This window comes from Orcinus orca, chromosome 9 (assembly GCF_937001465.1).
Source record: "Orcinus orca chromosome 9, mOrcOrc1.1, whole genome shotgun sequence".
Classification (NCBI taxonomy): domain Eukaryota; kingdom Metazoa; phylum Chordata; class Mammalia; order Artiodactyla; family Delphinidae; genus Orcinus; species Orcinus orca.
In genome coordinates this window covers 59,653,023-59,676,179 of record NC_064567.1, presented here as the reverse complement: position 1 = coordinate 59,676,179, position 23,157 = coordinate 59,653,023, and the positions used below count along the sequence as shown (strand labels likewise).

The following is a 23,157-nucleotide window of genomic DNA, read 5'->3' as shown; positions in this document are numbered from 1 at the left end:
GTTTTTTCTTTCTATTTCATATGTCAGTTAACCATTCCAGAAAACAGAGTAAACTGTATTCATAATCTACATTATGTAGTGATGCTTCAATATTCTGCTAAACTGTCAAAGTTTACATTTTTATTCAGAAGTGACATGCATACAAGACAATATTAAAGAGAAAAATCAGTAATTAAATAATAATTTAAGTTCTTTTAAAAATAACATATATAATTTTTTTCCTTTCCCAATGGCTATCACTTTTATCAACCACAAAAACTCAAGCTTAAAGTTATTTCTCTCTCAAAGACACTCTAAAAGTAGTATCTGTAGGTAGGTTCTCACCTCCAGAGGTCTGTTAGTGGTTGTATGCAAGGGGCTAATAGAATTTCTCAGTGTTAAAATATCGTTAAAATATGGATTATGGGAAAAAGGATCCCTTTAGAACTAAAAGTAATAGAAACATGGCAAATAAAAGAAATATGTTGGTGTCACACAAGGGCAGGAAGCAGAGTTGGGAAACTTCGCCAGACCTTGTTTGCCTGTGAATACCAACTATTCTACAGAGTATTTTTCAAACAGTATCAGATGCTTATGTTATGGGGAAGCCAGGGCACTTGAGGTTAAAGAAAGCCACCTGTGCGATTTAGCAATGCTGTCCCCTTGAGCTAAATCCAGGCTTTTTGGTTTAATGTTTTAGAACATGATTCTGCCTCCATCAGCCAGTATTAGGGCAATGGGGTACATGGCTCAGTAACCCTAGATATTAATGCCTCCAAATGAGCCTCCAGGTGTAACACTTGGACACTCAAAACATACAGTATTTTAGGATTAAATTACTAGACTTGGAAGGAAAAAGCTGACAGTAGCTTCATTACTGCACGGAAAGTTCCAGGTTTAGTGGGCCATGGGGTAATTAATTGTCATAACCTTTGCCTTTGAAGTAGTTGGAAGAAAGAAAAAGTTACCCCATTTAACTGACAGAAAAACTGAGACAAGGGCAGCTAACTTGCTTGTGGTTACCCAGGGAATAGTTGGCTGAGACTCCAGGATTCCTGACTCCACATTCATTGCTGTAACCACCAGACTGAAACCATCTGCCAAAAGCTGTAATTTGGTCTTGAGGCCGTGGCCATAGTTTAGAACCACAGTAGTGAGGGAAACACACTTAAAGGAGAAACTTGAAAATCTTTCAAGGGAATTATGCCTCTTTATCTATGTTGCTTATGCAGTGATTGGAATAAATGCGGGTTTGGGCCCCACCACATTTGTGGTTTGGGGTTAGGCTAGGGTCCCTTTCAGGAAACTGGGAAGGTTTGCCTCACCCTCGGGCCCAAGTTTTTAAACCAATTGTGTTGAGTATATGATGCACAAATCAATGTGTTAACATTATGCTTTTTATTTGGCAGAAGTCATAACATGGGTTGCCATGGATGTAACAAGATGGGCCAGAGAGGAGAGGATTGGAGACGTGGAAACTGAGAGAGCACACTTCTTGGGACCACACGGCGGTCTGGAACGGCCCTGAGGTGGGTGATTTGCAGGGAACTGAATGGGCATAGACTTTGCATTGAGAAAACCTTCAGTGTTTCCAGGAGAAGCAGCAGAAGTAGGTTCTGACCGTGGGTACCAGGCTGAAGTTCTGGAAGGCAAGCCTCAAGCATCATGGAGGTTGGGCTGTTCATCTTTGAGGTTGAGGCTCAAAGAGTGGGTTTCAATGTCAACATTCAAGTTATTTTTGAAAGAATAAAGCAACACACTCCACTGGAATGGTATACCAGGTAATAATAATCATCACAGTAATATTAATAATAACTATATGACATCTACTCTTTATTGAGCTTCTATAGGATGGGTATTATGCTACTAGCTTTTTATATTTTTTATCTTGTTCATTCCTAACTATGGCCCTGCAATAGGTTTTATTTTTTATATTCTGTAAATGTGGAATTGAGACTCAGCAGGGTTAACTGACTTGTCCAAAGTCACAAGGATACAGTAAGACAGAGAAGGGATTTGAACCCAAGACTCCAATACCACTGTGCATGCTTTATGCTCCTCCTTACTGGAGTAGGGGACATGTCAGTACTTCAATCCATAGGCATAAGGTGAGAGCCTAGTTATCAGATCTAGGAGGCAAGCCTGATGGATACAGTTGGCAAACTCTTAATGTGTCTTTTAAGAACAAGATTGATTCTAGAGATTAGGCCTTGGCGTGTTCATTCAAGTAGGAATGAAATGGCTCTAGAGTAGGAAATTGAAGTTGCTAAGCAGGTCCTTATCCATATGTAAGTGCCTTTCCCCATAATAACAGCTTTCCCTCACTTATTAATGGTTATGTGCATGGACTTTGAAGTCATACAGATTTAATTTCAAATCTTGTTTCAGACCCTTACTGGCTGTGTGGTCATGGGTAATTTACTTAACTTCTCTGAGCCCTAGTTTCCTCACCTGCAGGGCTGGCAGTTCACAGGATTGTGAAGAGTCAATAAAGTCTTGTATACACGTTTAGCCTTTGACAGGTTGTCAGCAGTCCTCAACATTACATTACATTTGTTATATTAATTACTTTAGAATCACCCATAGGGCTGTGAAACCCCTGATGGCTGGGCACATTCCAGATCACTCTTTTTTATGCTTTCATTTTATTTATTTTTTTTATATAGCAGCTTCTTATTAGCCATCAATTTTATACACATCAAATTGTGTGTATGTGTGTACATACACATGTGAATACATGTCAATCCCAATCTCCCAATTCATCACAACGCCACCCTCACCCAACCTGCCGCTTCCCCCCTTGGTGTCCGTACATTTGTTCTCTACATCTGTGTCTCATCTTCTGCCCTGCAAACCAGTGTACCATTTTCCTAGGTTCCACATACATGCGTCAATATACAATATGTGTTTTTCTCTTTCTGACTTACTTCACTCTGTATGACAGTCTCTAGATCCATCCATGTCTCAACAAATGACCCAATTTCGTTCCTTTTTATGGCTGAGTAATATTCCATTGTATATATGTACCACATCTTCTTTATCCATTCATCTGTCGATGGGCCTTTAGGTGGCTTCCATGACCTGGCTATTATCAATAGTGCTACAATGAACATTGAGGTGCATGTGTCTTTTTGAATTATGGTTTTCTCTGGGTATATGCCCAGTTGTGGGATTGCTGGATCTTATGGTAATTCTGTTCTTAGTTTTTTAAGGAACCTCCATACTGTTCTCCATAGTGGCTGTATCAATTTACATTCCCACCAACAGTGCAAGAGAGTCCCCTTTTCTCCACACCCTCTCCAGCATTTGTTGTTTGTAGATTTTCTGATGATGCCCATTCTAATGGGGGTGAGGTGATACCTCACTGTAGTTTTGATTTTCATTTCTCTAATAATTAGTGATGTTGAGCAGCTTTTCATGTGCTTCTTGGCCATCTGTATGTCTTCTTTGGAGAAATGTCTATTTAGGTCTTCTGCCCATTTTTGGATTGGGTTGTTTTTTTTTTTTAATATTGAGCTGCATGAGCTATTTATATATTTTGAAGATTAATCCTTTGTTGATTCATTTGCAAATATTTTCTTCCATTCTGCAGGTTGTCTTTTTGTCTTGTTTATGGTTTCCTTTGCTGTGCAAAAGCTTTGAAGTTTCATTAGGTCCCACTTGTTTATTTTTGTTTTTATTTCCATTACTCTAGGAGGTGGGTCAAAAAAGATCTTGCTGTGATTTATGTCAAAGAGTGTTCTTCCTTTGTTTTCCTCTAAGAATTTTATAGTGTCTGGTCTTACATTTAGGTCTTTAATCCATTTTGAGTTTATTTTTGTGCATGGTGTTAGGGAGTGTTCTAATTTTATTCTTTTACATGTAGCTGTCCAGTTTTCCCAGCACCACTTATTGAAGAGGCTGTCTTTTCTCCATTGTATATTCTTGCCTCCTTTATCAAAGATAAGGTGACCATATGTGTGTGGGTTTATCTCTGGGCTTTCTGTCCTGTTCCAGTGATCTCTATTTCTGTTTTTGTGGCAGTACCATATTGTCTTGATTATTTTAGCTTTGTAGTATAGTCTGAAGTCAGGGAGCCTGATTCCTCCAGCTCCGTTTTTTTCCCTCAAGATTGCTCTGGTTACTTGGGGGTCTTTTGTGTCTCCATACAAATTTTAAGATTTTTTGTTCTAGTTCTATAAAAATTGCCATTGGTAATTTGATAGGGGTTGCATTGAATCTCTAGATTGCTTTGGGTAGTATAGTCATTTTCACAGTGTTGATTCTTCCAATCCAAGTCAATGGTATATCTCTCCATCTGTTGGTATCATCTTTAATTTCTTTCATCAGTGTCTTGTAGTTTTCTGCATACAGGTCTTTTGTCTCCTTAGGTAGGTTTATTCCTAGATATTTTATTCTTTTTGTTGCAATGGTAAATGGGAGTGTTTCCTTAATTTCTCTTTCAGATTTTTCATCATTAGTGTATAGGAATGCAAGAGATTTCTGTGCATTAATTTTGTATACTGCTACTTTATCAAATTCACTGATTATCTCTAGTAGTTTTCTGGTAGCATCTTTAGGATTCTCTATGTATAGTATCATGTCATCTGCAAACAGTGACAGCTTTACTTCTTTTCCAATTTGTATTCCTTTTGTGTCTTTTTCTTCTCTGATTGCTGTGGCTAGAGCTTCCAAAACTATGTTGAATAATGGTGGTGAGAGTGGACATCCATATCTCGTTCCTGATCTTAGAGGAAATGCTTTCAGTTTTTCACCATTGAGAATGAGGTTTGCTGTGGGTTTGTCATATATGGCCTTTATTATGTTGAGGAAAGTTCCCTCTATGCCCACTTTCTGGAACGTTTTTATCATAAACGGTGTTGAATTTTGTCAAAAGCCTTTTCTGCATCTACTGAGATGATCATATGGTTTTTATTCTTCAGTTTGTTAATATGGTGTAACACATTGATTGATTTGCATATACTGAAGAAATCCTTGCATCCCTGGGATAAATCCTACTTGATCATGGTGTATGATCCTTTTAATGTGTTGTTGGATTCTCTTTGCGAGTATTTTGTTGAGCATTTTTGCATCTATATTCATCAATGATATTGGTCTGTAACTTTTTTTTTTTTGTAGTATCTTTGTCTGGTTTTGGTATCAGGGTGATGGTGGCCTCATAGAATGAGTTTGGGAGTGTTCCTTCCTCTGCAATTTTTTAGAAGAGTTTGAGAAGGATGGGTGTTAGCTCTTCTCTAAATGTTTGATAGAATTCACCTGTGAAGCCATCTGGTTCTGGACTTTTGTTTGTTGGAAGATTTTTAATCAGTTTCAATTTCATTACTTGTGATTGGTCTGTTCATATTTTCTATTTCTTTCTGGTTCAGTCTTGGAGAGTTATACCTTTTTAAGAATTTGTCCATTTCTTCCAGGTTGTCCATTTTATTGGCATAGAGTTGCTTATAGTAGTCTCTTAGGATACTTTGTATTTCTGTAGTGTCTGTTGTAACTTCTCCTTTTTCATTTCTAATTTTATTGATTTGAGTCCTCTCCCTCTTTTTCTTGATGAGTCTGGCTAATGGTTTATCAATTTTGTTTATCTTCTCAAAGAACCATCCTTTAGTTTTATTGATCTTTGCTATTTTTTTCTTTGTTTCTATTTCATTTATTTCTGCTCTGATCTTTATGATATTTTTCCTCCTACTAACTTTGGGTTTTGTTTGTTCTTCTTTTTCTAGTTCCTTTAGGTGTAAGTTTAGATTGTTTATTTGAGATTTTTCTTGTTTCTTGAGGTAGACTTGTATAGCTGTAAACTTCCCTCTTAGAACTGCTTTTGCTACATCCCATAGGTTTTGGATCATCCTGTTTTCATTGTCATTTGTCTCTAGGTATTTTTTGATTTCCTCTTTGATTTCTTCAGTGATCTCTTGGTTACTTAGTAACGTATTGTTTAGCCTCCATGTATTTGTGCTTTTTATGTTTTTCTCCCTGTAATTGATTTCTAATCTTATAGCGTTGTGGTCAGAACAGATGCTTGATATGATTTCAGTTTTCTTAAATATACTGAGGCTTGATTTGTGACCCAAGATGTGGTCTATCCTGGAGAGTGCTCCCTGCGCAGTTGAGAAGAAAGTGTAATCTGCTGTTTTTGGATGGAAGGTCCTATAAATGTCAATTAAATATATCTGGTCTACTGTGTCATTTAAAGCTTCTGTTTCCTTATTTATTTTCGTTTTGGATGATCTGTCCATTGGTGTAAGTTACTGTCCACTATTGTTGTGTTACTGTCGATTTCCTCTTTTATAGCTGTTAGCACTAGCCTTATGTATTGAGGTGCTTCTATGTTGGGTGCATATATATTTATAATTGTTATATCTTCTTGGATTGATCCCTTGATCATTATGTAGTGTCCTTCTTTGTCTCTTGTAACATTCTTTATTTTAAAGTCTATTTTATCTGATATGAATATTGCTACTCCAGCTTTCTTTTGATTTCCATTTGCATGGAATATCTTTTTCCATCCCCTCAATTTCAATCTATATGTGTCCCTAGGTCTGAAGTAGGTCTCTTGTAGACAGCATATATATGGGTCTTGATTTTGTATCCATTCAGCAAGCCTGTGTCTTTTGGTTGTAGCATTTAATCCATTCACATTTAAGGTAATTATCGATATGTATGTTCCTATTACCATTTTCTTAATTGTTATGGGTTTGTTTTTGTAGGTCCTTTTCTTCTCTTGTGTTTCGCACTTAGAGAAGCTCCTTTAGCATTTGTTGTAGAGTTGGTTTGGTGGTGCTGAATTCTCTTAGCTTTTGCTTGTCTTTAAAGCTTTTGATATTTCTGTCAAGTCTGAATGAGACCCTTGCTGGGTAGAGTAATCTTGGTTGTAGGTTCTTCCCTTTCATCACTTTAAGCATATCATGCCACTCCCTTCTGGCTTGTAGAGTTTCTGCAAAATCAGCTGTTATCCTTATAGGAGTTCCCTTGTATGTTATTTGTCATTTTTCCCTTGCTGCTTTCAATAATTTTTCTTTGTCTTTAATTTTTGCCAGTTTGATTACTATGTGTCTCAGCGTGTTTCTCCTTGTGTTTATCCTGTATGGGACTCTCTGTGCTTCTGGAACCTCGGTGGCTATTTCCTTTCCCGTGTTAGGGAAGTTTTCGACTATAATCTCTTCAAATATTTTCTCTGGTCCTTTCTCTCTCTCTTCTCCTTCTAGGACCCCTATAATGCGAATGTTTTTGCGTTTAATGTTGTCCCAGAGGTCTCTTAGGCTGTCTTCATTTCTTTTCATTCTTTTTTCTTTATTCTCTTCTGTGGCAGTGAATTCCACCATTCTGTCTTCCAGGTCACTTATCCAGTCTTCTGCCTCAGTTATTCTGCTATTGATTCCTTCTAGTGTATTTTTCATTCCAGTTATTGTATTGTTCATCTCTGTTTGTTTGTTCTTTAATTGTTTTAGGTCTTTGTTCAACATTTCTTGCATCTTCTTGATCTTTGCCTCCATTGTTTTTCTGAGGCCCTGGATCATCTTCACTATCATTATTCTGAATTCTTTTTCTGGAAGATTGCCTATCTCCACTTCATTCAGTTTTTTTCCTGGGTTTTATCTTGTTCCTTCATCTGGTACGTAGCCCTCTGCCTTTTCATCTTGTCTATCTTTCTGTGAATGTGGTTTTTGTTCCACAGGCTGCAGGATTGTAGTTCTTCTTGCTTCTGCTCTCTGCCCTCTGACATTCCAGATCACTTAAATCAGAATCTCTAGGCATGGGATCCAGACATCAGTTTGTTTATTGTTTTTTTTCAAAACTCCCTATGTGATTGCATTGTACAGCCAAGGTCGGGCACCAACGTGTAAATGCTGAATAATATTTTTCTCTTGTTTAGGTGAAAAGTAGTTTTCTTCCTTAGTCTAGCAAAAAGCATTGGAGGAATTCCTTAGTAAAAATAACTATGGCTAAGCTAAATATTAAACATAAAAAGAGTGCTTTCCCTCTCATTCTCAAAGGTGTCCTGATTTGGCGAAAAGAAATTGTATGGCCCCCTATTTATAATTAGAGGAGTAACTTTTCATATTTACCTCTCAGGAGTTCAAAGTTTCTACGTTTCCTTTATTTTATTAGGTTTCCTGTTTAGCTATTAATTTGAACAGTGAACAAGAATGAGAAACCAGGGGCATGTTTTTAAGGATGCGTATCTTTCTCTAAAACAGATCATCAAGCATTGCTCCCCTGCCCAGAAACCCCACCAACATATGTTTTTCCCACTTTGGGAGCTCCTCGTGTTGAGGATTGGCAGTGTCTGTGACCAAGTTGTATCTGAAACCCACCCCTGGGTTCTGGTAGGCCAGGGGGCAGTCCAACCAGAGGCCTGGGTCTGGGACTGGCTCCCAGTGATGGGTGGGTGGAGAATAGTGTAGAGAGCTGCCTTTCTGGGGTAGAGAATTGTGGAGACAGCCAGTGGGAAGTTTTGAGGCCATCGCCTACAGGGGCACTGAGAGTTTCAGAATTGAGAGCCCACATGCAAATGCTGAGTCCACTAAGCAGGTGTGGGATTGTAAATGAGGGAAAAGTGAATGGAAACTGGGTTGAATTAGGAGCAGACTGGAAACCAGTAAAGAGGTTGCCTAATGATTGTCTCAAACATCACTGTGTATCCCATCCACTGCTCAAACTGTGAGTGTCAAGCTGGTTTATTGGTCAAGGTGGGCTTGTAAAAAGATGTATGTCATGATCCTTAAGTCACTCTATGACCAATAGTTTTTTTAAAAGTATTGGTTGGCTTAGAAATAGTTGGCGTAACTGATAGAACAAACTAGTTGTTAAAAGAGCAAAGAATAGAGTGAAAGTAGGGTGTCTATCCTGGTTTGACAGGTATAACTTAATTATAAATAGGGCTCCCTCTCATTCTCAAAGGTGTCCTGATTTGGCCAAAAAAAATTGTATGCCCCCCTCTGTAAAAGAGTCTTGGTGTTCCATATTCTTCTAAATTGGAACTGACCATACTAATTATATCAATAGACTTACATAGAATTGGAAAATTAGTGTCTGTGACCACCTGTGAGGATAAAAGTAAAAATGATTTACCAAATTCATTCCTTAATATGAGGGAGCAGTTGTTCCACAGGTTGAAAGCTCTTTATAGCCAGGTGGTAGAAGCAAGGTTTAGCAGAAATTAAGTTCACTTTGGTCAAATTTATCTATTTCTATGCCAGCCCCATACCACTCTAATTAATAAACTATACAGAAAGTCTTTATATCTGGTGGGACAAGTCATCTCATCTTACTCTTCTTCTCTAGGAATATCTTAGCATTATTGACTGTTTGTTCTTTTCATATGAATTTTAGCATCACTTTGTTGAATTCCTAGAAACAACTTGTTGAGATTTTGATTGAAATTACATTGAATTTAGGGAACAATTTTGAGGGCAAATTGATATCTTAATGATTTGCGGGTCTTTCTAATCAGAAATGTGGTATATACTTTGACTTATTAGGTCTGAATATCTTTCAATAAAACTTTATGGATTTACCCAGAAAGATCGTGCATGTCTTTTGAGAAGCAGTAAAGAATAGAGCCGTAGTGTTTAGAATCTGGCACCAGACTGCCTGGATTTGAATTCTGCCATTTACCAGCTGTGTAATGCAAACTTATATAACCTCACTGTGCCTTAGTTTCTTCATCTTTAAAATGGGGATATAATTATGCTCACTTCAAAGGGCTATTATAAATAGTAAATGAATTAATATGCAAAACATATAGGAAGAGGTCTGGGAAATAATAAAAACATATAAGTATTTGCTTCTAGTATTCCTATGTTCCTTTTTTTGTACTTACATTTTCCTACATAAACATGTAATTGACTTTTATATAATATTATTTTAAACTTAATTATGTTGTGGTCAGATACCATTTATTAGATATTTCTTGAGAATTACTCTATGGCCTACTCTTGGTCAATTTTCATAAATATTCCATGCGTTCTTCAGAAGAATGTGTAATCTTAAATTGTTGGGTACAGATTTGTCTATATGTTAATTAAACTGAATTTATGAATTATGTTGTTCAAATCTTCTATGTTAATACATTGAAAGTGTGTGGGTTTCACTAGATTAGTGGATGAAATTGAGTTAGTAATGTAGAAGATCTCTAAACAATTTAAAATTTTCACAATGCCTACTGGAAATTATACATACAACAATCATGAGGCTTCTCAGCTTAAATAAAGCATAAGGTTCCTTTGCTTTTTACTGGGACTAGATTGAGGCCTTATCTTCAGAGTAGCAGTTATTTATATTTCTGATTTTTAAAAATAAAATTATTGTACAACAAAATGCCGCTATATTTCTACTAGTGTTTTGTTTTCTTAGTCTCTTTGACCTATTCATAATTGAAGGAGGTGTGTTGAAATCTCCCACTATGAGAAAGGACTTGTCCATTTCTCTCTATGCTTCTGTCAACTTTTGATTTATATCATTTGAAACTATTTGTTATATGCAATTTTAGAATTGTTATATCTTCCTGGGGAGTTGAAACTTTTGTTGTTATATTGGGACATTCTCTATCCATAGGAATGGTTTTTTGTCTCAAAGTCTATCTCATCTGTATTATTATAGCTAGCCCAACTCTATTTTGATTAGTATTTGCATGGCTAGTTTTTCCTGTCCTTATTTTCCACTATTTCATGTCCTTAGGTATGTTTTTGGTATACTACTTGTAAACAATATATAGTTGAATTTTACCTTTCATCCAGTCTGATACTTCTATTTTTAACTGGCAAGTGTAAGACAATTATGCTTACTGTGATTACTGATATATTGGGGCTTTTTTTTTTTTTTAACCATCATACTTTGTTTCTTCTATTTGATTCACATTTTCTTTGCTTCCTCCAATTATCTTCCTGCCTTTTGGGGGTTGATGTAATATTTTGTTTTTTCTTTCCTCTATTTTTTTGAAAGTTTTTCATTGTAATTCTGTTGTTTTAGTGATCACCCTTGAAATTTGGAAATAAGCTTAAAGAAGTCAGTAATCAGTGCCTTAGTCTCTCTCTTGAAGAATACATATATCCTTAATATATTTTAATTCTAATCACTCTCTCACCATCTTTAGTGTTTCTGTCTTCTTTTAAGCCACCAAATTTGAATTATTACTATTTTATACAAATAATTTTACTTTTCTTCTTGTGGCTCCCATATTTTCTTTCTTGGGATCATTTTCCCTCTTCCTGATAATCGCCTTTGGAAATTCCTTTAGTAAAGATGTTTTACTGATGACTTCAATTTTTTTTTTGGCAAGTTTCAGGATATAAGTAGGTTTATTTTTATTATTTTTAAAAATATTTTAGTTTTATAGGGATATAGTTGATTTAAAATGTTGTGTTAGTTTCAGGGAATATAGTTGATTTAAAATTTTGATTTCAACTTTTGTTTGCCAAAAATGTCTTTGTTTTGCCTTTATGCTTGAAAGACAATTGTTCTGAGGATATAAGTTGGCAGTTATTTTCTGTCAGCACTTTGAAAATATTATTTCACTGTTTGCTGGCTTTCCTCATTGTGCTGGAGAATCTACCTGTAATTTGTGGATCGTTTTTTCCTGTTGCTTTTAAGGTTTTCCCTTTGTCTTTGGTGTTGTGTAGTTTCACTAAAATGTATTCAGATAGGGATTTCTTTTTATTTATTTATTTTTTGGCACATGTCGTGCTTCCTGTGTCTGTGAACGCATATTTCCTCAATTCTGGAAAATTCTGGGACTTTATTTTAGATATTGACTTTCTATAAGTCTCTTTTATCTCTTTCTGGGGTTTGGTGCAATACAACTCTGCAGGTACGGACATCTACCAAGACTTTCACAAGACTTTCAATGAAGTTGCTGTATTGTTAGAAGTAGTTTAGAGACAACCACAATAATGCAACTAAGCACGTCTACAGGACCTCAGCTGGGTGGGTTAGTGCCTTAGTGCAAATTAGAAAAAAGTGCCCCCTTTAGGCAGGGGTAGGGCATTTGATTTAGTGAGCAGAGAGCATGGCCTGGGGAGTAAGGCTCAGGGTAGGTTTTGGTCACTTGTTGCGTCCTTAGCTGGGTGTCTTTAAACCAGGGGTCCCCAGCCCCTGGGCCATGGACTGATAGTGATCCGTGGCCTGTTAGAAACCGAGCCGCACAGCAGGAGGTGAGCAGCGGGCGAGCGAGAGAAGCTTCATTTGTATTTACAGCCGCTCCCCATCACTCGCATTACCACCTGCGCTCTGCCTCCTGTCAGCATTATGGTGAGTTGTGTAATTATTTCATTATATATTACAATGTAATAATAATAGAAATAAAGTGCACAATAAATGTAATGTGCTTGAACCATCCCAAAACCATCCCCCCACCAAGATCTGTGGAAAAATTGTCTTCCACGAAACCTGTCCCTGGTGCCAAAAAGTTTGGGGACCACTGCTTTAACCAATCGCAGCACCCCTGAAATGGTAAGACCTGTGGTGGCTAGGTGCAGGGTTAGGGTCAGAGGCACAGGGAAGGAGCCCAAAAGGGCTACAGAACAACAGGGAAATCTTCATGTTGTGCATAGAGGAAGATGGCTTGATGACAGGCCAGTCTCTTCAACAACACTTACACACAGAGACTCTGCCACCTTTTGTGGCTCACCTTCTAACATGGGGATAAGTTATGGGCCCTGTCTCCTAGGAATTGCATAGTTCCTGTGTATGGATTTAACCTTTGTTTCTTTTTACCTACACACTTTATTAAGGGGGGCATGTGTTCATATAAAAACAAATTATTTGGACATTTTTACTAATGAAAAACATCCATGTGATTTAAGCATTTAATCAGTAAAGAAATGAAAACACTGTACATTAGAGATGTTCAGCATACTTTCATTATATAAAATATGTACACCAAGCATTCCTGATCACCAGAGTGGGTGCTTAGATACTGACCAAATTCAGAGAAAAGAGAGGCATGAAGATTTACACTCAGCCATTTTTTGTTGGGCACTAATACTGTGCCCAGGACTGGGCTGGCACCAAGCTTTGCACTACAAGGGTACAAAGGGAATATTTTAGCAAAATAACCCTTGAGCCCTGAAGCTAGGAGAGATGCAGGCCATTGAATCACACGTCCCATCCTCTGATTTCACTTGGGATTCATCAGCCTAAATAACCTAATTGAGTGTCATAATTGATTTGGGAGACTAATTTCCTTCCCTGGAAATCATTAAAGGTGGCCACGGCTTGCTTGAAGCAACACTTTCTCTAATGGAATCCCCTGGACTCCTTCATGAGGAAGAAAGGCCCTGTCAGCAGGTGGCTGCTCAGCCCTGCTGGCCCAAGGCCTGCCCAGACCTGCCCTCTCCACAAAGGCTACCAGTAGCTCCTCAGGCCTCCCCACTGGGCGCCTTTCAGAGTGGACAAAAAGGGCATATTGCCAATGGAGGCAGCCACCCTGGGCAAAGGGCTGGCTACTAGCATCCTCTTGGCCATCACCCCAATTAGCGAGACACACTCCTTACTACTAAAGAATTTTCAGCAGGAAACTCTTTTGTGAGTGGTTCGACTTCTCCCCTGTGTGAAATACTTAGAGATTGTGACTTCTTTTTCGAAGCCAATGTTAAATTCCTAATTAAATCCTTACCTTTGAGGTTTTCCAGCCAACTGAGAAAACCCACTAGAGGTGGCCCTAAAGAATTTGCAATTCCTTCTGTTTGATTTCATCAGTGAGAGGTGAAGCTGGGAGCAGCCACCCTGCTCAGAATACCTTTGGAGTCACAAGAGGTGGTTCTCCTTTTCCTAGATTTTAATCCTCTTCTATTTAGGGTGGAAATAGCCTAAACCAAAAATCTGAAAGAGTGGCATCAAGTCCTGATAAAGATGCTGAATTTTAGAGTCACAAATTGAAAGATGTCCGGGATTTAGTTTTATGACGTTCATTCATCTCTGTAGGTACTCTCTTCTTAATCATGCATCTCTGTCTGCAGTGGAAATTTCCATTTGAAATACTCCCCCTACAGGTGTAAGCCATCCCTAATTTAGAATCACCTCCATAGTGCTAAGATAGCCTCAAGTCTGTAAATGGCATTTCTAAAATCATCTAAGAAAAAATGTCCATGTCATTGGTAAGATAGAAAGGCTGCCCTAACTTGCTCCTTGGTTTAACCATTCTCACTGTTTTTGCATGTTCTCCCACACATCCAACTTAAATTTTCTTGCTGCTGTTTAAATTTCTTGTCTCTGTGGAGATGAATAACAGATGTTTCATAGTTTTCAGGGCTTAAAGACAACATTTCTGTTGTAATCACAATTTAATATTGTAGATTGCATATTTTTATAGTAACAGCTACTGCCCAATTTATAAATTGGCTCAAATTATAAATAAGCCCAACTTATATATATTTTTAAAATTTCTTTTTATATTTTATATATTTTTAACATGTGCACTCTTCAGTTGGGCTACATCAGCCCCAGTAGTTGAAGAGCACACATGTTAAAAGTGCTAGAGTGTGGCATTCTTATTCAACCCTTTCTCACTTACAGATTTTATGGGACTCAGATGTTATTTTTCCCACTTGATCTTGCATTACTAACTAAATAAATATAGATGATTTTTGATGTGCAAGGTGGATTTCTTAACACTGATCCTGCATTTAGATGAAAGAATCTTACTTTTATTTTACTAGGTCTACACTGACTCTTAAGGACTAAAGAAAAAAAAGTATAATTTATCATGGAAGCTGCTTAAATGCAAAATTAATTAGGCCAGGGGAGGATGGACATGGGGATTAAACTGTCATGCTGGGATTTGATGGTTGGTGACAGATCAGGTGGGCCAGGGAGGCCACAATGTGGTGGGGGTTGATGTGTTTGGTATATCAGAGGCTGCAGGACAGAATTCAGCAAAGCAGTGATGATCATACAAGAGAGTCAAACCTGGGGAGATGAGCCAAGCTGCAAGGGAAGAATGCTAAGGAATAGGGGACTAAGAATGCTAAGGCTGTAGGAATGGGGGACTCTGGCTAAGAGACTGGGGACGAGTGGGTTTGGGCAACCTAAGACCAGAACTGAGACCAGAGAAATTAGGCTGCATCTTGTATGTGTAGCAGATGCTAACACCACCAGCAAGAATGGAATTTGATTTTGAGCTCTGAATTTGGGTGGAGGGAGACTTTATATGCTTCTATCCAAGGCCAGACCTTGTCTCTGAGAGAGGTCTAATCTGAGCCTAAGGAAGAAAGGAGACTTGAGATAGGGAGCAAAAGGACAGGGAGCTGGAAGTACCCTGCATAACAAGTTTCCTTACTGAATGAGTCCATTAAAGCCTGTGTAGAATCAGTGTGGGAATCTGGCCCAAAGTTTCTGTCATCAAGATTAATGGCTAATTAATATATAGCCAGTTCCATTTTTACTTTCCACTAGTATTATAATAACAGTTGTATCTCTAGTCCTTTGTTTTATAATCACTATCCCTCAAAATGTTCTGGTTTTGAAGGTAGCTTTATATTTATTAAGGAGATGATAAAATGGAAGCTGAATAACTTAATCAAAGCCACATGCACCTAAGTAATAAAACAAAAAGGGGGAAAGGACCAAATCTGTTGAGATGAAGGATGGACTGGATTACCAAGCGTCCTGGGAACACTTCTGAGGGGGATGGACTTGTTCATTATCCAGTATTAGTTTCATAGGTGTGGACATATGTCAAACCCTTTTAGATTATACAGTTTAAATATTGGCAGTTGATTATGTGTCAAATATTGTTCTATAAAGCTGTTCAAAACATGAAATAAAATAACAAATGGTACCAACAGTTGATGAATGTAAGTGAATATAAGCTGCAGTTTTTGTACAACCACATGACAATGAAAATGGGAGTCTATTGGTATTAGATACCTCTCTATTTTTTTCTGTCAACAAGACTGAGGGAGAAATTTGAATAAAAGGTAAGGGCTAACTTGTCCAGGATTGACCCCCTGCTGGCTGGCCTCCCTGAAAAGGAGTTGGCCTCCTGAAAAGCTCCATGGAGAGAGACTAGGCCTCTAGTGCTTAGAGCAATGAATCATCTCTGGTCAACTCCGAGGCATGGAGCCTAGCCTCTCCCTGTCCTGCCGGGGGAAGGCATGGTGCTTCATAACCATAACACTGACATGGTGAATGCTCCACATAACTTGCCACTTGTATCACTGTAACTCAAAGTGTACACCTCAACCTCTGATCATACCAGGGAAGAAGCCAGTGACCCTCAGTCATGAACCCTGACCTGACAGTACAGGCTTATGCCAAGATTCCATTATACTATTTAGGTTTTGTATCCTTGCCCTTCATTATGCCAAGGGAGGGATGATGCTTTCTAATGAAGTAGCTTAAAAGCCTCACAGCCCGAAGTTCAGATCCCTCTCCTCGAATTTCAAACCTGGCCTGGCTAGGTCTCTCTATGATACTGTAGAATTAAATGTGAGATGGGGACCTATGTCTCCTGTCTCCATGAATTTTCCTCAGTGAACACTGGTATGAGTGCTTCTTGGCCAGTTGCCATTGTTTGCACAATACTGAGTGACGATACTGATGTGTTCAATTACAAATGCAGGGCTTTCTTCATCAACTTCACTCTCATGGTTCTCTATAAACCACTTACTCTTCTCTAGTCAGCTCCTAGCTAGATGTGAAGGTTTACAATTCTCTTCAAGTCTCCCACCCAATCATACTCCCTCATTTGGGGCAACTTTGTAGAGAAACAGACAACATTATGTGTAATTTCTCCCCACAAACATATCCTCTGTCTTTTCCCACTACTCCTTCATTCTTTCCTATTTCAGAAGAGAAAGAGGAGACTATATTGTATAACGGGTAGGAGGAAGGAGGAAGGTGGCCTGGGTTCCTGTCTTGTCTGGTATGTTGACCTCGGAAAGGTTATGTAACCTGTCTCAGTGTCCTCATCTGTAATGCAGAGGTAATAATGCTATTGATTTTATAAGTTATGGGGAGGAATAAATGAGAAAGTGAATGCTTAGCACAGTACCTGGCCCATAACACGTACTCAGTCCATACGGGCTGGTATCAACACTATGATGACTCCTTTCTAAGGTGAACTCTGCATTCCCTCCTGACGCCATTCTTGTTCCCATTTCTAGTTCCTGGTTACAATAGTCGCTGCCCTTCTACATCTCCTCCCATGTTTAACTGAAATGTCACCTCCTCTGTGAAGCTATCCTCCCTGGCAAAATAAATTACATTTATTTGTTTGTGTGTCTGTCTCCTCTGTTACAATCTGAACTCAGGGGCCAGATAATCATTTCTGTAGACCCTGATACTTAGGTGCTTACTTTGTTAAGTAAGTCAGATTTAGAAAACAGTCAAAATTCCTCCTTTTTTTCTATTAGGAATCTGCCTCCTGTGTTAAAAAGCCAAACATGATCATAATTCCCTTTATTGTTTTGTTCTGTGTTTTGAGAGGCAGTGTGTTTAAATGGTCAGCACATGGGTCTGGAGCCATTGAGCCCTGCATGGGAATCATGGCCCTGCCATTTACAAGCCACGTGACTTTGGTCAAATGGCTCTTTAAGCCTCTGGTGCCTTCATTTGTTCATGTGTAAAGTGGAGCTAATCACAGTACCCACCACCACAGAGTTGTTGTATTAAGTCAGATAAGGCACAGAAAGCATGTAGCCCAATGCTTGGCACACTAGCCATTTCTATCATTATTGTTATTAGAATTGAGGTATCTCCAAAACCATGGTACTCTAGCTGCTAGAAAATCCACCTGGATCATGCTTGTAGGTCAACACTAATGGTACTGTCAAAACTACGGAAAGAGTGGAAATAAAAAGAGAAAAGGAGAAAAGTATTTGTTCTTTTCTCTTTTCAATGAATGCTTAAATGGTCATCTGTATGAGTATGTGTGTATTCATACAGTTAGGTTTTTATTTCACCTCTCAAACAATTGGAGTACAAAGAGGAAAAAAACGACACTTTCCTCTTTTGGGAAATACAACTGAAGATGAAAAAGAAAGTTTTTCTAAGGTAGTTTAAATTTCACTGGGAAAATCTTTATGCTTACAACGTGTTAAAAAAATGGTATTTGATTACCGTGAAAATTGAAATAGCCCAAATAATGGATTGGATTTTTTATGCAGCATATACCTTGAAATGGTTAATTAAATATAAAATCTTCCCTCTTCTTTTTGTGTTGGTGATTATTTTTTTGTGATTTTCCTCCATTTTTAGCAAAAAAGAAGATATTTCATCATGTCTGCAACATGCCCAAACTAGTTTACCAAAATATATGCAACATATATAAATGCAAAGGATTTTTAACCTTAAAATAGAATTAGCTCATAAAAATTAACAAGAAGTATACAAATGCTCTCATATAACAAATGGGCAACAGACATGAGCAGGAAATCCACACCATAAGAAATACAAATAGCCAGTAAATAATACAGTAAGAAATATTATTTTAACATTAAAAGCTTATTTGACTTGAGTATGCATTTTACCACAAAGTTATTCATTATTCAATTGCATTGAAACCAAACCTGCAGATTAAGAGAGAGATTCTGTCTTTTCAGACAAGTTTATTATGTCAATTTTACATGCTGTTCAAAAACGATGAAAAAAAGAGATAGGAAGAGATATGAAATAAAATAAAAAGTAGAAATATGTTAAATATTCAAACATGAGGCCCCTCTGCTCTGCTCTGAAGTTTCCTAGATAAAGTAATTTTCAGCCTCTTCCCAGGCTTTGAGTTTGGTAAAACTTTTGACCTTAACTTTTTGCATCCTAAAACCCTTTTGTCATCTTGTTCTTGGTCATCCCTGTAGGTTGAAGCTTCTTTTTCAGTCTTGATGATCACAAGTGCCCTTGTCCATGAGCAGAGACCGTGGCATCCACCATGACCTGGTTCTTGACAGTGTCTGTGGTTCTTTCTCTCACGTCCACCTAACATGAATTACATTTGATAGTATGTAATTAGTATGTAATTATGATATTTAATTAGTATGTAAATATCAAATTACATTTGATATTATACTTATTTTAAGTAATAATAGTTTATCTTTGAAAAATATCATCTGCTACTTTAATAAGATATGGGAATTCATTCACATATATATATAATATTTTAAATAGGAATCTTAAAGGAAGAGCCTAACACCTTCTTCAGTATGGAATTTTAAGTTCTCTTAATCCCTAATTTATTAACACTCTGGCTACAGAGGTGACATTTCCTATGAGGTTTGGGAAATTTATGGCAATACTAATAAAAACCAATCCTTGACGTGCCACCCACGTGCTGTTTGAAGCTGTTCTTTTGGAAGACCTGGAGACTGTGGCATCTTAGATTCCTGACTTTGTTGTTATTCATCCCACCCACCCTTCATATTCCTCCATGAGTAACTGGTTTCCTCTCAGTCCTAGTAACCCAGAGGCAAAGAAGTCCAAAGGCAACAGTCAAATGGAAACATAAATCCCAGACCCTCACACCTGAACACACCACAGGCAAACTGACTGCCAGACTAACTCTGGGAAGCGGCTGCTATCAAATTTCATGGATGAGACTAACCTTATACCAAAAAAGTCTTTGCCTAAAAAACAGAGAAATTTATGTATTTTGAAATGGTTGTAGCTGTCATGCAAGTTTTTTACATGGTGAGAATATTGGATCTTATCTGTAGCTCTGAGTGTGTGAGTGGTGTAAGTTCTTCCATTTGTTTTTTTCATTTAGAAGTTACTGGTTCTCATTGGAATTCTAAGTAATGCCTTTCAGAGACAGAACAACCCTACAATATTGTTGTTATTATTAATCTTTCCTCAGATTTTTAAATCTTTCTATTCTTTCATGTTAAAGCTACCAGAACTCAGTCTTCCCAAATGGCTTTGCCTCCTAGCATTGGCTTAGTAAGAATGAGTCAGAAGAAGGACCTGCTGGCAAGGTGTCTCCCCCACTGCCAGGAGAGCATTCCTGGGAGGCTGGGAACCATTGCCTGTCAGTGATGAAAACCTGTCTTCTCATCAACTTGGCAATAGTGTAACATGCCAGGCCAAAGAGGACTTTCTGACATCTGATTAAAGGAGGATTGTGCATCAGTTTCCCATCATTTGTGCCAGGGACCCTTAGTTTTTTGCAAGATGCCCATAGGAAAAAAGATTTTTGTGGTCAAGTCAGTTATGGAAACCTCTGCCTTTGAGCTGTTTATAGATTCACAATGCACATTAGCACAAACATGTTCTGAGACTTCCTGTGTTTAAAACAAAATACTCTGTTTAACTTTGTTTAGCTTAGTGATTTCCAAATTTGTTTGACCACAGAATCTTTTGGGGGGGAACATTATTAATATTTCATAGAACTGGTGAGCTATAGAAAGCACACAGGATGTACTGATGGACAGTTAGAAGGATGGATCTGATTAACAATGGGAAGGATAGATTTGGAGTCACAGATCTATGTTCACATTGAACGGCTGTTTACCAAAATATATATAATAATTTTAACTTTAGATCTCCAGACCTCTCTCATTCTCAGTTTGGAAAAAAGTGGAAATAGTAATACTATTTACTACACAGAGTGCTGGTGGAATGAAAGGAGGCAGTGTGTGAGAGGCTATGGGACTAGTGTTTGGTACAACACTAGTTGATCGAATCTTGACTCTTCTTGAGGAATGAACCCTGGGGCCAAATGGCACACTGGAATACATGGCACAGAGTGATTGACTGAAGCCCTGCTGCTGTCTGACATGCACATACATGCTCTGCATATGATGGCTTCATGCAGGGTTGGGAGTAGCAGCTTATTGATGAGCTGGTGCAGTTGAAAGAGATACAGGCATTTCTGTGCCACCAACTTGGCCTTCTTCACAGTTGGTCAAGACTGGCCATCTGAAAGTGACAAAGGATCAGGTTAGCTGCTCTTGTGACACTGGACCAACTGTATTTTCCACTAAAGGCCAGCAAGATCATTGATTGTGGAGATTTGGTGGACTCTTTCCTCAGAAGGAAAACACAGATCTTTCAATCCCAGCTTTGGCTTGTGATATTTTTCTTATATAACCAAGCAGCTAACATTGAGTAGAGATCTTTTGTTGATGATTTTGAGACTTTTTCATAGTTTGGAGGAATATTTTCATCTGAATATCTTGTCATAACTCAAAAAAAATCTTAGTTTTCTAACCTCTACCTTGAATAAAAACACATTAGTTTATGAGCTATCTCTATACTAACCTATCTGAAGACATGTAGTACTCAAGCTGTATATAGTTAACTCCTCAGGAGTCCATTGCCAGCTCTTTCTGCTGAATTTCCATTTACCTCCATTAATAGAGGCTTTAATTAGAAGTTCTCAAAGAGCCTTACAAATGAATTGTGGTAGACATGGAGCTGCTCCATCCAGAGCTTCTTTCCAGCATGTGCTGCTTACTAACATCTAGAAGGACCATCAGCAGAGACTTCAGTTCTCAGCTCCTGAAGGGTCCATCTCAGTTCTCCACCTCAGGTCACACCCTCCTCAGAATTGTCCACATCCAATGACTTATCCAGGCAGGGGTAAAAAGACTCCCTATTTTGGCCCAATGTGAGACAGCTTTGATGGCCAATATGTGTTTCAGCACCCCCCGCTGGGTGGGCCACGGCTTTGTCAGGCCTGAATTGCAGTTCGACCTGCAGTGGTCTGCAAAAAAATTGACCTGCCAAAAAACTGCAATTTGACCTCTGCTCAGTCCTACTCCCTTAACTTCTTTTTACAAGTATAGATTCCAAAATCTCAGCATCTGCTTCTGAAGAAGCCAATCTGTGCCAGAGGTTGGCACTTTTTATGCCTCCTAAACATCTATGCAGTGTTTCATGAACACGTTCTCTCTCTAACTTGATTGTAAGTTCTTTGTGAGCAAGAAATATATAGAGACTTGTACATATATGCCACAGTTTCTACTGTTGTGCTATGGACAAAGAATATAGCTGTTAAGTATATTATGAATGGAATGATATGTTTTTTATGCAGATGAACAGCATGCTTCTCTTTCTGAGAGACTTCTATACTAAGCAAGTGGTCATAAATTAAGAGAGCCATGTTAGAACTCTGGAAATTCTGTCAGTCTTGTTCAGCTTTTTTAGTGAGTCTCTCAGTGTCCACTTACTCTGTGGAAGTTTTCAGGATGTGGTTCTCGCTTCCTTCCCTTTTTCCTTTTTTCTGGGTCCAGAGCTAAAACTGATGTCCAATATTCTTCCACCTATATCCTTCCACATTCTTCTATGATAGCTAAAATGATATTTTTCTTTATGAATTGTTATGCACAGCAGCATTCTTGACTAATACATTCAAAACTGTGAATGCCATTTTCACCTTAAATAGGCCCCTTTAAACAAATAACTGCTAAGCATTCTTTCCTGTGAATATATAAATAGGTTAAAAATAAAGATGCAGCCAGTGCTGTGTGAATATTATTCCAGCATTACACTTAAGATCCTTTCAGCCCCATTTGCTAACATTTTGTACTCCCAGCCAAAGTGCCAAAAATTGCTCTCTCCTCATGCAATTTTCTAAAATTTTGCTGGCACAAAATGAAGTAAAATCTCTGTCTGCAGGAGAGAGCAAACTTCATTTAGTGTGTTTTACAAAGTGCTAAATAGGTTTTCTATTTCGGGAGTGGAGTGGCAGAATGTGTGCTTCCTGCTATCCTGATCAAACATTTGCAATTCCATTCCCTCACGGATCACACATGCCAGGTTGTCTTTGGATATATTAACATAATACTTGTGATTTTATTCCAAAGAAAAGGAAAACAATTACAATGTGATGTCAGTACTGGAAGGTTATTTTTCCTTGTTTTTAATTTTTTTCTATTATTTAAAATAAAATAGTGGTTACAGTCCTTACAAGAGGCTTTTGTATTCAACTGATTTCAAAGTTAGAGCTCTTATTTCCTATTTTCTAGTGCATCCTCCAAAAGAAAAAAGTGTCATGGTCTCACTGCTGAGAAATTTAGGGTCCTAGATCACTAGCATTATTATTTCAAGTAGTCCATCAAATCTGTGTCTGGCAGAAATCATACATGACTAAATAGTCACTGAATATATTTTCTAGGAAAAAAAGTACTTGCCTCATAACATAATAACAACAAAAAGAATAGTAAGTAATATTGATGGATTGTTTAGAGTGTTCCAGGCCTTAGTCTAAGAACCTGACATGTATTATCTCATGGAAACTGACTTCCACCTTCT

General features: G+C 37.9%; 1 protein-coding gene across 1 annotated transcript in view; it reads left to right on the top strand.

Annotated features, from left to right (window-relative positions):
• Positions 1-1,476, top strand: part of SEM1 (SEM1 26S proteasome subunit) — a 40,556-nt gene extending 39,080 nt beyond the window's left edge. Inside the window, exon 3 of the mRNA XM_049714835.1 lies at positions 1,389-1,476. Within this exon, the coding sequence (XP_049570792.1) occupies positions 1,389-1,461 (73 nt within the window). The 3' untranslated portion in view covers positions 1,462-1,476. The remainder of the gene's footprint in view (positions 1-1,388) is intronic.
• The last annotated feature ends 21,681 nt before the right edge of the window (positions 1,477-23,157 follow it).